This window comes from Haliaeetus leucocephalus, unplaced genomic scaffold (genome assembly GCF_000737465.1).
Source record: "Haliaeetus leucocephalus isolate CR32 unplaced genomic scaffold, Haliaeetus_leucocephalus-4.0 Scaffold110, whole genome shotgun sequence".
Taxonomy (NCBI): domain Eukaryota; kingdom Metazoa; phylum Chordata; class Aves; order Accipitriformes; family Accipitridae; genus Haliaeetus; species Haliaeetus leucocephalus.
In genome coordinates this window covers 1537626-1553771 of record NW_010972546.1, presented here as the reverse complement: position 1 = coordinate 1553771, position 16146 = coordinate 1537626, and the positions used below count along the sequence as shown (strand labels likewise).

The window sequence follows — 16146 nt, the reverse complement described above, 5'->3', positions numbered from 1 at the left end:
TCAAAGAAAACAAAGCCACCTTTTAAGTACAAACAGCTCAAATCCCAAACGCCCTCCCAGATCACCAATTCTCCATTTGCAGATCAGATCTGGAAGGCAACAGGCTATGAAGACCAGCCCCTGACCTGCCATGAGGACAGGAACAGAGCTCTGTCCTGGTCCTATGAGGAGAGCCAAGTGCCATCATCACTGCCCAGGGGCTTTGCAAAGCCAGAGGATTTTTTTTTGTGCTGCTCAGCAGCAGCTTTTACAGAGATCCCCAATTTTAACAGTCCCGTCCCCTGAAGGGCGCGGAGCTGGAGGGCTGCACACAGGCTGGCAGGAAAGCCACGCAGGGAGACATATGGCTCCCGTGAAGGGCAAATGCAATTTAAGTTGTGTGCACCATCAGCCAGAGCTGCATTTACGGCTCAGCCCACGGCCCAGGAGCTCCCGTACTATCTGCTGGTGCTGCCAGCCGAAATCATCCCATTGCCATGGCAACTGCATCCCATGCCCTGGGCATGCTAATAACGCTTGGGAGAAGATGAGTCCCCAGCAGCAGCCTCCGGATGAAGGGAGGAGGGAAGCCCCAGTCACTGTGAGGGCTGGAAACAGAGAAATTCATCCTCGGGAGGTTCAGAGAAACTGAAAGCCATGGTTGCAGGGGGGGAAAAAAAAAAAAGGGAAAGACAGCTAACAGCTCTGCTTCTTGCATTTACAGGAACACGGTACTCACAGCAGTCTGTGGCCTGCTACAGCCACAGTCTGGCAAGGGAGAGGAAAAGATAGCCATAGACCGCACAGACTAAGCTAGAATTAGGTTTCCGCTTCTGTTAGATTTTGAGGAAACCTCCCAAGGATTTGAGGCAGCTTTTTACTCAGCCTTGAGCCCCTACAGACTGTTGTTAGCAGGCAGGAGTAATCTGCCCGTCTGCGCTAGGCGTAGGATGAAATGCACAAGTTGAGCGTCTTCCCCTAAGATTAGGCATCGCTTTTCTCCTGAGCTCATGAGATCTGCCTGATAAAGAAAAGGCATGTCAGTTCTTGGGGAATTTAAGGCCGGGAGTTCCTGATGCAGGAGCGGTGACAGCCCCCCCACCACTGAAGCCAGCGCTTTCCCCTGCCCAGCCAGTACAAACACAGACACCCGGATCCCTGCCACACATCAGAGAGGGGAAAACCATCTCCTATGCATGAGGATCAGCCACAGTAATAGTCAGCAATAAATTAAATCTTAATGAGAAGGCAGTGAGTGAATTGCCTTGGGTTGGGAGCGCGGGAGGCAGCGGGTGCGTGGGAACGGGGCATCTGTGGGATCTGCAGCGAAGATGGGCACGTCCCTCCTCGCGTGGGGGGTCTTGCGGCAGAGTAGACCTGGTTCTCCCCCTTCTCACAGTCAAAACCGAGGAAGAAGCAAAGCTGTGGGTCCTCGCTGCCCTCCCCCAGCCGTCACCATAAATAGGTTTTGGCTGGGGAAGCAGGGAAGGGGAGGGTGTTTATTGCTCAACCTGCCTCACTTTCAGAAGAAGCGTGAGCAACACACGCCAAATCCACCCGTGCAATTACCAAACAGCCATCCTCACCAACAAGGACCAGAGCCAAAGGCTTCCAAAACTGGAACCAGCAGGAACCTTGGTGCCCACCACAGCAGCTTCCATGCAGCACTGAGCCCAAAGTCCATGGAGGAAGAGGCTTTCTGCCAGCAGCCGCAGAAGGGATCACACTGCAAGAGCTCGCCCGGCCACTGCCAGCAGGTCCCTGCCAGTGTCACGCTCATGTACACTCCTGTAACACGTGCACACCTGCCCCGATGCCCTTTGCTCCCTCCCTCTACTGCAGAAACACTTGTTTCCTAACTTGCTGCAACAGGTAGATAACCATGCCGGGAACAAAAGTCACATTAAGAGAAAGTGAAGCCCTAAAGGGTCATTAGAAAAACCCTCCAGGCTCCACAGGCTTCAGGCTCAAGCAGCCTGAGAAGGCAAATGGGGAGAAGCTGCTTTAAACCATCCCTCTTCTGACAAACTGCAAGGAAATAATTAGTCCCACGCACCCTTAGATGTGACATTTGTGTAAAGTCTGCTGCTAAGTAATAGCTATTCAGGCAAAACCAGTAACCTTTCAAGAACAAATGGGAGCCAGGGGAAAAAAAAAAAAAAAAACCATGCGAGCTACCTGTAGGGAGGTGCCCCGGTTCCTACTTCTGGCTGATGCTACAACAGGATCCAAATGCTTTGCTCCTGTTTTGGCAGGAGCATCACGGTGTTTTCCCTGCCTGAGGGGATGGGGATGCAGGAGGGTGAAGCAGGAAAGGAGCCAAGTTTCAGTGGGTCTCAGGGATCGCCCGGTGCTCTGTGGCTTTGGTGATGCCGTGGCAGCCGAGCCGGGGGCTGCAACGCATGAAGGGTGCAGAGCCCAGGCAGGGTGAGCGCACGTCGAGCCCTCAGCATCCCCACAGCTGCTCCATCAGCCAAGCAGACACAGATTATTTTTAACGACTGATGGAGAGGAGCCTGCTGGTCTCGGGGGCAGAGCCGCCAGACGGCTGGTGGATTGGCCTTGCGTTTCGGGGTCTCTCCTCGCAGACACTGCTGGCATCCATCCTCTGCCTGATTAGAGCTTAACGAATGGGACACCGGGATCCCTCCCCCCCCACCCGATCCCCCGCCGCGGGGGGCTGCTGTCAGATTAAGTGAAGCAGCACGCGAGTATGTGGGGCAGAGGGACACGTGATGGAGTGAAGGCTTGGCACTTGGGGCGGCGCGCGCCAGCGTCGCATCCTTGCTCGGGGCTGGCAGAAAAATACCCATTTTAATCTGCAGCTCCACAGGACCTCGGGTGATTACACCCATCAGGAGAGACGCTAAGAAAAGCCACCCCAGATTTCACACGCTGCAAAAGTAATTGAACTGTCTGCTAAGGAGAGGAGGAGCATAGTGATGGCAGAGACAGCCCCGCTTTCCAGAGGTTGTCTACCCTGTGCAGGCAGCCAGCCGCCAGCTCGGCATGGGGCATCTGCCCCCCGTCCCGAGACAAACAGCCCAGAGCCCTTTGATTTCTGCATCACAGCAACACCTCCAGCCTGGCAGGCGCCATCCACAGAGGGGGCAGCCACTTGCCACCCTCGAAACACCACAAAAACCCAGTATACACAGTTCCTCCTCCAAAGAGAGGAGATTAATGGCCCACAGCAAGACCCTGCGTATGAGCCCTTGACAAAGATACCTCAGCGAGGCTGCGCCAGGCCAGCCACAGCCACCAGAGATGAGGCATTTTTTGTTGCATTGCTAAATCAGGTCAATCGAGTCTCCTCCAGCCAGATAGAGCCTGTCTGGCTCCCGCATTAGGAGTTGTTTTGAGTACAGCAACTCCAAGGCAGATGAAAGTTGACCCTGCTGTTAACAGCAAGTTGCAGGGTTCCCATGGGATAACGGTCCGTCTGCTCTGTGCATCTCACAGCCCTTCCCCGAGCAGCTCTGCCTTTTCCCCCAGAATCACTACAGACACCCTTGCACAGCCACAGCAGAAAGAGCTCACCCGGTTCACTTGAGGGGCCACTAGCAATAGCTGCGTGACCAAAGGCAAGGCTAAGCTCGGAAGCTCCTTTATCAGGGACATTAGAAAGCAAAACAGACCCCTCCTCCCCATACCAGCACCCTGGTCCCAGTTCCCTTATGATCCAGAAGTCGACGACACCTGGGCAGTATTTGCACTTTCCCAGACCCAGAGCAGTAGCATAAAGGGTTTGCCAGCAACCTCAGTTCCAGGTCAATGTGAATCTCCAAGCACTTGCACCCCAGTGCGTCCCAGTCCTGCCCTAAAAGCAGCATTTGTCCCCAAGAACTGCCTTCCCAGGAAGCCAAGTTAAGTGGCAGCACTTGAACTTCTGCCTTTGGGGCTCCTCACAAGCTGGAAACAGAGTTAAACTTCTTCAGTAAAGAGACTGGTGGGACACATCTGTAAAAACTCATTTAAGTGCAGCATGGCACCATCCAGCTGCTCTACAAAGAGCCAACTGATGCAGGTCTGTTAGCTACAGGACCCAGACTCTGCATCTTCAGCTTGACTCAGAAACCCATATCTGTTCCTCCAGCAAGGCTAGTTTACACCATAGATCATGTGTGAGATGACTGAGTGTTTAGAAGAGCCTCTCTAGCTCAAAGTGTTGCTTGTATTCAAGTACAGGCTGCTTTAAGCAAGTGCTTTTGGCTGACTTGTCCAGCAAGCAGCAGCACAGACTTTAGCACTGGATGTAAATACACCATCCCCTTCCCCACCCACAAACCCGCACCTCCAAGAGGTGACAGTCACCTTTGTGCAGCTGCATCAGGGTTTTGGGAAAGAAGAGTTAAACAAAGGAAGTAATAGGCTCTGCTCTGCCAGAAGGCTCCCAAGTTCACATCCTGCCTTTCAAAGAGTTGCAGATTCTTGGGGACAAGCTTAAAAAAATAAACTGTTCTTTTTTTAATAATAAAAGCAGCACCACGCCGCTTTGCAGAGGGCTTGCAAACATCCTACTATAAAAGAGCAGGCTGCAGAGAAAGACTTCAGTTCCTCCCAGTATTTTCAGGGAGAGCCTGCCAAAATGGCTGGTCCAGCCCTCCACGTGTGCAGCTGCTGCCTTCTCCCAGCATCTGCTCACAGCCCATCCAAAAACTGGCTTTGCATAAAGTAACTCAGAGCACAACTTTGAAGGATACTGTTTCTCAAAGACACTCCCATTGCCCACCCAGTGTACTGGTGCTACGCAAGCACAGGGCTGGAGGAGGCAGAAGAAGCAAAAACCCATCGCCACAAGCTCTAGCATGGCTGTCTCGGCACAGGACAGCAGCAGGGAACAGGGTTTTGCTCAGCCAATTCTGCTCTTCATGAGCACAGGCAGCATCCATCTCACCCCTGTCCCCAAAGGCTCTGCCAGCACTTAGCAAGGGTGTTGCAGAACAGCATACTGCCTAAGTGAAAAACAGCCTGTTTTCACAAACTTGCTTTAATCCATAATGGAAAGATTTCAAGTGAATGCAGGAGAACAGGGATTGCCAAGCAGTGAAGTCAGAAGTCACTTCTGGAAACGGCTCTGCTCATCACGCTGCTCCCCCAAAACAGAGCAGTGCCCGTCCCATCCTCCCCCCACCACTGTTTATGGTAACAGAGCAGGCATCGCAACAGAGCTGGGTTTTTCCACAATGTTTTTTGGCCCCAGGCATGGATAAGCAAGTTTAGGAAAGTCAACATTCATCTGCAGCCTGCCCCCCTCTACCCCAGCGAGGTCAATGCTGGGCAGCCCTTGCTGCAGACTCAGCCCGAACCCTGCGCTCCTGGCTCCGAGGACGCTGCGTGGCTGCTGCCCCATCCCCTGGGCAGGGCTGCAGGCAGCTGCCAAGCCCTGGAGTTCTGCCTGAACCCACAAACCCACCCTGCGCAGGGTGAGCTGCGCTGCTGCCTGCCAGCCCAGGGCAGGAGGAGCGGGGAAGCCAGCTCGGTTTTGCCGCACTCCGTACACCGCAGGACAGTGACAGCGAGAGGACCGTCACCCACCGATGCAGCACACCCTGACTACAGGGCATAGCGTTTCTTGGGGAATAAGCTCACTTACCATCTGCTTTGCTAGGATGAGATGGTTTAGTCTTTAACAATAAGCAGGAGCACATACTCTCCTCCTCCTAACTCCAGGAGCAGTTGGGAAACATCTGCCAGGTGGGTGGTGAACACCCAGGGCTATTGGAAAGGAGCAACATGGCAATGCAGGGTGAGCCCAGGAGGGAGAAGAGTTACCTGCAAAGACTTATGGTGACATTTCCCCTCGCCCCCTCTCCCACCTCTGCAGATGCTTTGGCTTGTGCACGCAGGGGCATCACTGGTTTAAACTGATCTCCAGCCAGGGAGAGGAGCTAACAGCCACAGATGGGGTGGAGGGAGGGTAGCAGAGCCCTACAGAAGGGTTTTGGATTTCCAGGAGGAATAGTGTCAGCTGCGAGAACTCTGTGGTACTGACAGCACTCAGAGTAAACCCTTCCCAAGCACTTCAGAAACCAGAGGCTCCACCCCAAAGAGGATTTGCTAATATTTGCAGCCTTCCAGCCATTAAATCACAGCATTACTCAGGAGAGCTTTCCCATACACCATATCCCCTCTCCCTCACAGAAGAGGCATCAGCAAGCCCTTCCCCAAACACAGCAGAGGTGAAGCAGAAGCACCCTGTATCCCCCAGCTCCTCAAAGCCCTGCGTGTTGGGGGTCCTTCCCCCACCACAGCAGCATATGGGAGGGCCAGCTTTCATTTACGCCAAGACAAAAAGCAGAATCTGTTCAGAGCTCCACGGCATGCAAAGTGTGTGCACCAAGACAGAAAGGCAGTTCTTCTCATCCAGAAACTCAGCACAAATAAAGCATGGGATAAACACCTGGACTCCGTCCCAGTAACACAGTTGTTCCTCTTTCCCTTCCTGCCCCCCCCCAAACTTGGAAGATCACTTTATTAATGTAGTAGGCTGCTACCAGATGGAGCAGAGAGGAGTGCCAGGAACAGATCACTGGCTCCTTGTGAAGCTCAGAGCCGCTCACTAACTTTTTCCAAGCAAGGAGTTAGCCCAGAGGTATTGGGCCGCTTGCTCTGCATGGAAAGGCAGGGATTTTAACGGTGAGAAATCTGCCAGGGAGGTTCTTTGGGTCATCACCAGAAATTAAAGGTTTTACAGCTCCCGTTCAGACTCGCTGTGCCCCAGTAACATGAGGTGCTAGGTCTAGGTAAGGCGGGCAGGGCAGTTGCTGAGCCGGGAGCCGCTTGCCCTGACTCAGCGAAGAGGAATGTCAGCATGGAGATCCCGATCCCTCCGGACACATCGGCACACATGCTACCACTGCGCAGGGTGTGGTTTCTCTGCAAGGAAAGTCAGCTCCTTGAAGGAAAGCTGAAGTCACGCAAGTACGGCAGATGGAGGGAGTGGGGACCCTGCCGACACACCTACGTAAGATATTTTTGGCAGTCTTGCTTAGCCTTTAGCCCCTTTTTGAAGGGGAAAAAATAATGCAGTTTAACAAGGGGGATGTGGAGACAGAGCAGCACTTTTATTTCCTTGTGCTCTGCGCTCACAGGGCAGCCTGAGCCAGGACTACAGCAAAGGTGAGCAGAGGGTCTCGGTCGGCAGCACCATCTCCCCAAGCACCTTCAAACAAAGGATTCTGCACATCAGGCCAGGCTGCCTCTCCCTGGTGGGGGAGGAGGGACTGCTGAGCAAGTAGGCCATTAACTTCCTGCCAGCTAGTCTGCAGCAGTAAGGAAATAAAAAAAAATCCAGCACCATGGGGTGTGCAGGCAGCACAGACAGCCCCTCTGATCAGCCGTGCTCCAGCAGCAGGATGCCAGCACAGGGGATGCATGTGCGCAGCCAGGGTAGGGCTTTCCGGACAGAGAGGCATCCAACAGGGCAATTGCTTGGTCATCAGCAGGAATTCAGGCAAACCCACAGCTCTGCAAAAGTCTAGCTTCAGGTCTCTTCTCCGTGTCCTCAAGGGAGAAGAGCAGAACAACCTTGTAGCCAGGACAGAGGCAGAAAAGGAGCCTCTTGCCCAGGATACTGCTGCTTCTCCCCACCTCAACACAGCTCCGCACCCAGGCATATGCGAGCTCCTCTCTGCATTTCAAGCAGCAGCGCTGCCCAGCGATGTCTCTGAAGATGCCGACTCCCCGGACCAAATACACAGCTTTGAACTCTCAGACAGGATTTTCAAGGCACAGATTCGTGCCGCACGCTGAGCCACCACTGAGGCAAAGCATGGAGCTGCCAGTCACCAGGGCTGCCTGGAAGGAGGGGACCAGAGTTCTGCTGCTGCAGGTACCACCTCTATTTGGGACACAGCCCCAATCCCCCCAGCCTCAGCCCTGCCAGCTGCAACACAGAGCTCTGTTATCCCTTCAGCACAAGAAGTAAGAAATTAAAGCCTACATATAATGCATATTTGGAGCAGCTGGTCCCCTTGAACACACAGAGTCTTGCCTGTCCTTTGCGGCTGGGCTCTCCCCCACCCTTCGTCTGCAGAAGCCTCAAACTTCACCTGGATATTGCCCTTCTTCCACTTCTACCTCTTTTAGTTCAAAGTGCTCATGTAAAGAAATGAGCCCAGCCTTGAATGCTGCTTCCAGTGAACAACCAGTCACCCCAGTACCCAGCTGAAGTCAAAAGAGGAACGGTGAGGAGGGTGGAGACCATCACATCTGCCACCAAGCAAGTTCCCAACACTGATGGGTACGGGGAGGGCAGAGGGCAGAGTTAACCAGCCACCTTCTTGAAAGGCTTCACACAGATTTATTGCTGGGTAATGTCAGATAGGGAGGAAGCCCAGCCCTCTTCCTCCTGCTCTCTTGAAGAAAGAAACTCAGGAATTTGGCAGAAGGCCATGGCTCAAACAGAGGAGACCCTGTGCTAAGGCATGTTCAGAAAAGCAGCCTCTTCCCTGCCAGGATAAACGTTGCTTTTCCACCCCCTTCTCAGGGGATAGAAGATGTTGCCCCTCAACTCCAACATCAGCAAAAGCTATTTGGAAAGGGTGGGCTCCTCCTGGGCTGTCCTTTGCTGGACACGCTTACCTTGCCTGGACATTTCTTCCTCCCCAGGATACTCCAGGAGCAGCAGCTGAGAGGGAACCAAACCCACATCCAAACCCATGTCCTCTGGCTGGAGCTTCCCCTCACCCCACGTCTGGGCATTGCAGCCGTACAGCCTCCACCCCAACAAACAAGGGGCTGGCAGCTGCCAGAGGCAAAGCCTCATCTGCCAGCAGTTTTCAGCTGCTCTCACTTCCCTTTGCTTTAAGGCATGGCCAGGCAAAGTAGGAAGAACAAAGCATTTAATGCAGGTTTCTGTGCACAACTCTCAACACTCAGGGCTACCCTGGGGTAGAGGCAAGACAGACACATCTTCTTCAGGGAGGCTGTGAAAGGGTTAAGACAGCAAGCCAGCATCAAAGGGAGCTCTCAAGCAGAGGGGGTTGAGAAACTGAGATGGGTTGCGCAGACTCCTTGGAATCTCAGGAATTTCCCATTATTATCCCACTTCCCTTCCAGCAGCCTGGAGGGAGAGAGCACAAGAACAGGACCCCAGGCCCATCCCTACGGCCAGAGGCAGAAGCACTAGGGATGGGCATGCCCCGGCACATGGTGCCAAGCAAAGCTCTCTGCCAGAGCTGGTATCAGGGTGCCCATGATCCAAAGAAAGCTTTGGTTCAGGACACTAAGGAGAGCTCGGGATCCTATCTCCTGCAGCTCTCTGCAAATCAAGGTCTGGAGCTCACAGATCCCAGGCTGGTTGGACCATCACCATGGTAGGTTGAAAAGCCTGCACAGTCCAGGAACAAGTATCCCTTTAATTAACAGTTCACCCTGCCTCAGCCCACCGGTTTCCCCATCATACTACTCCAGTATGTTCCCAGTTTCACCTCGGAAGCTGGAGCTCTAATAGTGCTGTTGGCCCCCCCACAAGATAACCAAGAGTTATCTGCTACTTTTCACACAATTGCCACCCTGCATTTCAGGTGAGATCCCAGGACACAACCATTACCAGCCAAGACTTTAATGCTAGAAGTCTCAACTCAGATCAACAGAAGCTTTGGACCTTGGACAAGTCACAATCATCATCAACACCTGATATCAGCAATAGCCAACCTACAAAAGAGCTACAGAAGTGGGAGGTTTTTGCTAAGGCATCATACAGCTGATGGTCTTAGCACTTCTCCTTTCAGCTTGTCTTAGACATTAAGAGGGTAATACCCATCTTACAAGGATGTTGTCAGGATTAATGTTTTTCAAGTACTCTGTGAAAGGACTGTGCTATACAAGTGCTAAGTACTATTATGTTATCTAATTTTCTAACAACTGTTAATGTCTAAGAAGCAGCTACAAAAATCTTATTGCAAAGCTGCTTTCTAGACATTAAGAAACATGTCAGGTACCTAGAGCTCAGTGCTTCCCTATTGGGCTGAGGAAGAACTAGCATTCATTATGCAACAGCAGCGCCCAGAAAGCTGTGCACAATTAAGGGTCTTCCTTGATAAGAAGCAAGAAGTGGGGGCCAGCAAACATCCACCACTCAGAAGCAGCCTGAAAGATCCAGGAAAGCAAACTGGGGTGCATACAGGCAGCTGCTCCTGTTCTACCCTGCTCTGCCTCCATCTCCCCCATGCTGCTCAGGAGAGAAGGATTTTGCATTCAAGCTGCATTTACCTTCAGATGCATTTACCCTCCCAACATCCAGGGCAAGTGCCAGAAGCTTAGGGTGAATGCACTTGGCCATGAACTCAGCAGAGCACAGGCTGCAGTGACACCTGCATCCCTTGCTGTTTCACATAGCCCATTCCCCCTGCACAAAAGGGCATTTCTCCTCTCCCCAAACACCTGTGTTCAGTTGGGGTGGTATAAACACCTTTATTTCCCCTTCTTTAAGGGAATACAGATCAAGATCAACTCCATGTAAATGCCTGCCTGTATTTAAATTTTATTCTCCTTTTGGGTGCCCAAGCTGGAACTGGAGAGCAGCCATCAGCTGGCATTTAAGCCTGGAAAACACTGTTTTAATACTGGCATTAATTGGCTGGTGTGACCCCTTCAACCAGAGCTTCACACACTCCCAGAAAATGCTGCAGAGCAGCAGGGAAAGACAGTTTCTGCTGAGGTCAGGGTTCCCCAAACCTCTCATTTCAGGGTGTGAGGACTGGTGCTTAAGAGGGAGGAGGGTCCAGCAAGTCCTACAGCATCTCCCGGGCCCAATGCTTTCTCAGTGGCAACGAGAGCAGGCAGCAGAGACTTACGCATTGCAATACGGCTTCTTCTCGTAGCCCTTGTAGTTTTTCATGTTTAGGGTCATCTTGCAGGTCTCGCAGTGGAAACATGCTTTATGCCAGAACTGGAAACAGAAACAAGAGAATCATTAACACAAGCAACTTGCAAAACAGGGCCACGTCCCACTAGAATCACACGACTCAAACTCAGCAGCTTCTCCAGCCTAGCTATGTCAGTGATGGCATCCATGACCCCTACAAAACCTAGAGGACAGACAATATTCTTACCAGTTTACAACACAAGCAAATCCCCCTAACCATCCCAATACATCTTATCTCAACAGGGCAGCAACACTTGTCACTTGCGTTACAGCAGCATCTTGCTTCCTTATCTCCAGACCAGGAATTCATGAGCTTGGCCAAATACAGGACAGGAGAAGCCTCCTACTCAGAAAGATGCACAACATAAATCCCTGTGAGCAGAGAGCCTGTCAGCAGAGTTAACAGCTGCGGTTTGCAGGCTTCAAAGTTGCTGCTTTAGGGTTTTTTTGCTGGTGTTAGCCAAGAGATAGCCAGAAGAGCAGGTCAGGTAAGGCTGCACACAGACACCAAGCCAAGGAAACGAAGACGGAGAAGAAAAGGTTCTCATGAGAAGCAGACAGTCTGACACAAGACAGCTCAAAGGTCCTCACCACAGATAGCACCCTTCTGCTTGCAACTTAGGTGCCTAATCCCAAAACTCACAAACCCTACGGCCCCAGAGGATGCAGGATCACCCCAAGCACTCCTCATTCCCCCCTCTCCTCACGGTGGGGCTGTCAAGAGCTATGACTGCTCTTGTCAGGGCTGCAGCCTAACACAGGGCAGGGCTGGGAAGACAGCAACGGGGAAGAGGAGCTGCTCAGCTGACATTTTGGTGGAGGTAGTTTTTGCATCCTCTCCTCCCCAGCTCTTGCACCAGCAGCCTCAAGTTGATCCCACATCCCACCTGAGCTCTGTCATCTGAACACAGCTGTACAGCAGCACAGCTCTCCTTTTAACCAGCGAGGCACACTCAGACTCAAGGCTAAAGACATAGCCCCTGAAATTCAGACCATGACCCTACATTATGTGTTGCAACACCTAACGAACTCTAAAGAAGTATTTTAAGTTTTTAGGGCTGCTCTTAAAGACATTATTTCCACGTGGCACATAACTGGCCCAAGTGGCTTTCTAGGCTGGAAGGAGCCTTGATGAGAACAGCTCAGAGCTGCTACCAAGCAATTCTGCAAGGCTGCTCAATCCCACACAGACCAAGGCTGATGCTCTGCTGGTCTCCAAGTGACCAGACTTCATGCTTCCTCTGGCAGACACAGCCACTGGGACTTGAGGGGTCTGGTGTGACTTCCCAGGGACCAGACCAGGCACCGCAGAAAGGAAAGCACACAGGCAGGAGCTGAGCTGGAGCAGCGCAACAGGGAAAGCACAGCCTGAAGCAAGGTCTTTACTCACTTGAGGTAAGGCAGTCCTGCCCTAGGGTTGCCCTCCCTCCTCAGCTGACCCCTCTCCTTCAGCAAGCCACCCTGTACAGCACAAACCACCCAGCATCACGCCACAAAAATCAGGGAAAGAAGCTGAAAGCCACATTAGCAGCTCATAATACCAAGTAGATTACAGTCAACAAGCCTCCAGTGTGACACCCAGGACAAGGAGCCAGGCACACATTAAATATGCAGCAAGCGAACTCAGGGAGAACAGCTGGTGGTTGTTGCTATGATTTCCACCCTTAAGCTTTTAAAAAGTCATTTCCACCACTGCAACTACTGGCTTGGTCTGTGTTACTGCAAAGGACATGGCAAGAGCCGAGCCTAAGCCCTTGTGCCACCTACTCGCAGGTACCACACCCCAGTGCACAAACAGTGCTGCAGCTCTATGAGACTATGACTCAGCCCAGAAGGACAATTTGCCTCGTTTCAGTTGCTCAGAGCAACATATTTGTTCTTTTCCTCTAGTTATACAAGTTCCTCCAGAGCTTGCCGCTAACAGTGAGAGGGGGCTTCTTGCTGCGCCACACGCTGCTCTACCAACACCCTTGTTCACATCCAGCCTGCACAGGATTATTTTCACCCCCTCCCAGCTTTCAGGCTCTTTTAAGGACAGACTGATCAACAGCAGAGTCCCGAGTTCTTCAGGCACCTTGAAAGTTAACAGCCTTTCTGTTGAGCTACTGCCGCATTAGAGGTAATTAACAGACCTCTCCAAGCTTGTCAGCCATTCATAGCACTGTAATAGCTGTGCATAAATACCAGAGATGCCACTATAAATATGTAGGGATGAACTGACAGCCAACATGACTTCAGAGCCTCTTCCTCCAAGGAATACCCAGGCTCCCAAGAGCCAAGGAGTATCTGGCAAGGCCAGCTGTCCCCTCGCCTGTGGCAGCCTCCACAATAAGCACAGCAGAAGCGATGCACTCAGGCGGCCTTTACCCCCAGCCAGAGAGCAATTAATGTGTATTCTTGCCTCAGTTTGCATTAGGCATTGTTCAGCAGAGGTGTTTCTGTCCTGTGGCTCCTACAGAGGACTCTCCGCAGCCTAAGCGGCCAGCCGAGCTATCCAAAGAGCATCACCCCTATTCTCTATGTCTTGCTGCCACCAAACTCTGTCTTACCACTGACAGTATTAATGCTGGATCCACGAATCTAAACCAGCACTAAAAGGAGGGCTGCAACACAGAACTGACACAGGGGAACAGCAGTTATGTAGGCTTCCAGTAACACTACCGCTCGCCCGCCAGCACGGCTGCAGAGAAAGAGGACAAGTTTCAAATAGGTTTTTAGAAGAGCATTAATGCCTATGCTCTCCAATTCCAAGTTCGAAGTGCTCTGAAGACCTGGAGGCGATCCCAGGTACAACTGCATGGCGCAGCTCACCCCACGTCCCAGCAGGCCATAATCTACGAGAAGCATGCTGGCTGCAGTCCAGGCAGGCTGCTCTTGGAGAGATGGAGCCTTTAAAGCAACTTTGCCACTCACAGCAGACTGGATCTGGGGACAGAGCTCAAAGCCACAGGACATGTTGGCGTAGCTCATCCTACAGCCATACGACATCCCTCCACCAAGGAAAGCCATCACTCCACACCTGGGAGCGAGCATCACTTGAGACTCAAGGGTTAGAGGGCAATACAAGGAGACACTCCTTGGGCTGAACGCAAACCCTTAATCAGGTTTAATGCACTGTAACAACTAGTTCCAGCTTCTACGCATTTTAGAAAAGGTCATCTGACATCAGCTTTACATGGGTGCTGCAGCTGCAACCACCAAACCCTGCGACACCCGCTCCAGCGACGGGCGGCGCGGGAGATGTCACTTCCCCGGCGGAAGCCAGGCACATCACACAGCACCTTATCTGGAGAGCTGGCGGGGCTCGCGGGGAGGCATGGGGGAAGGGAACAACCCCCATTTCCCCAAGCCCGAGCAGGGCATTTGCCTTTTGCAAGGTGATGATGTGAAAAGTCAAAAGGCAGAACTCACAGGCAGAGTTTCACCCAAGTCGGAGCCATCAGCAGGCAGTCTCACTTCTCTAGCTGTGGCACTGCATTTGTAAAGCCTGATAAAGCAGCAAGTTTTCCTTGTTTGCTGTAAATCTCAGAAGGGAAATAGACTTTCCCGATTCCACTACCAGGAGAAAAACAAGCACATCTGCTTGTCAACACACCAGCACAAGCACTGAAAGCTTAAAGGCAACTACATGCACACTTCTCCTCCCAGAAGCCCTTCATTATTGCTGCCTGTGGTTCAACTTCAGTGCTAGCAGCACGTACAAAAACAACACCAGAGCTGCTCTTTCGACTTTACTCCAGGCGGAGCAAAAACAGAGGACGGCCACTCTACTAACACTATGCTTATCCTGTGCTTTTTACGGGAAGCGGGCAGGCTCTTCCAGCCAGAAACCCCAGGAAAAGTTAACACAGGGGGAGTTAGCAAGGGGGCAGCTGTTTGGTTAGGGGCATGCTGTACTACAAGACTGACCGTGCAATGATTTTTAGTAAGAGAAAGCTAGTAAGACCCCTAAAAGTACAAGATGATGACTACAGCCTCCTGCCTGCCCCCAGACAACTAGAATACATGGTGTCAGGATGCCCATCAGTCTTGCCCTCAGAAGTAGCACAAAACCCAGATACCAGCTGTGCAGGAGGAAGCAACGGGACATTCCCCCCTTCCCTTCCGATTATCCACGATTCGGATACCCTGCAGCTACTCGAGGCCAGCACAGACTCCAGAAGATACAGCCACCTCACTGCTCCAAACACCCAGGACAGTCCCTGGGACACAGGGCTGATAGTTCAGCTTCAAGCCATTCCCAGCTTAAGGAAGAAACATCATCTGTTAAAAATGCAAGCAACAGGGTCTGCTGAAGCTCAGGAATGCCGCTGCATTCTTCGAGTTACTTTTTTTAGTTCCTAAACTGGTCGTCCCAGAAGCCTGGAAGAAGAGGGGGAGGAGAGCAGCTCTGCTCTCCAGGAGGGGTTAGTTCAGAGGCAAATCCCCCGGGAGCCGTGGAGGACGGGAATGGAGACAACCACCATCGCCTTCTGCACTGGACCTCACCTCCAGCCCTGGCAGAGACAGAGCTTTGTTTTTGATGGGAAAAGCCTCAAAAAGAGACACTCAAAGCACTTGCGCACCAAGGCAGGCAGTGCAAACTCTAAAGACTGAATTCTGGAACACAGAAGTATCAATTGGGTCGGAAGATTAAAAAAAAATATATATAAATAATAAAAAAAAGCTCAGCTAATGCAAACCAGATGAGGTTCCCGGCTTCAGGGGAAGCGTTAACTGTTGCTTTCCATCGGCCTCTGCGGGCGCCCGGCTACAGCTTCCCGCGGTGCTGGGGCTGCTGATGCCGCTTTTTAATTATACATATATATCTATATATATATCTCTATATCTATAAGGAAAAGCCCCGGACGCTGCCGGCGACCGCTCGGGCAAAGGACTCCTGTCCACGTCGCCCGGCGCGATCCGGGGAGGTGCCACCCCCGGTCCCCCGTGGCTGGAAGAGGCGTGGGTCCCGACCGCGACAGCGGGGCGTCCCCCAGCCCCTGAAATGGGGGGGGCAGCATGGAGATACCCCACGGGAGGAGCGGGGACAACCATCCCACCCAAGGGGCAGCCCCACGGGAGACCTCACAGACCCTTCCCCCCCCCCCAAGGGGGACACCCCCACGGGCGACCCTTACCCCCCCACGGGCTTACCTTATCCAGGCAGTTCACCTTCTCGGTGGGGTAGACGATCTTGCCGCAGCGGGCACAGTTGGGGTTCATGGCCGGTGAGCTCGAGACTCGCTCCCACCCGGTGCCGCCGCTGCTTCTGGGCCTCCGCCCGCGCTGCCGCGACCCTAAATAGGCGGGGG

At 52.6% G+C, this 16146-nt stretch overlaps 1 protein-coding gene across 1 annotated transcript in view; it reads right to left on the bottom strand.

Annotated features, from left to right (window-relative positions):
• The window catches only part of LASP1 (LIM and SH3 protein 1), a 34574-nt gene extending 18454 nt beyond the window's left edge, over nucleotides 1-16120 (bottom strand). The window contains exons 1-2 of the mRNA XM_010585535.1: nucleotides 15989-16120; nucleotides 10782-10876 (exon numbers count right to left, since the gene is read on the bottom strand). Coding sequence (XP_010583837.1) covers nucleotides 10782-10876; nucleotides 15989-16057 — 164 coding nt within the window. The 5' untranslated portion in view covers nucleotides 16058-16120. The remainder of the gene's footprint in view (nucleotides 1-10781; nucleotides 10877-15988) is intronic.
• Nucleotides 16121-16146: the final 26 nt, after the last annotated feature.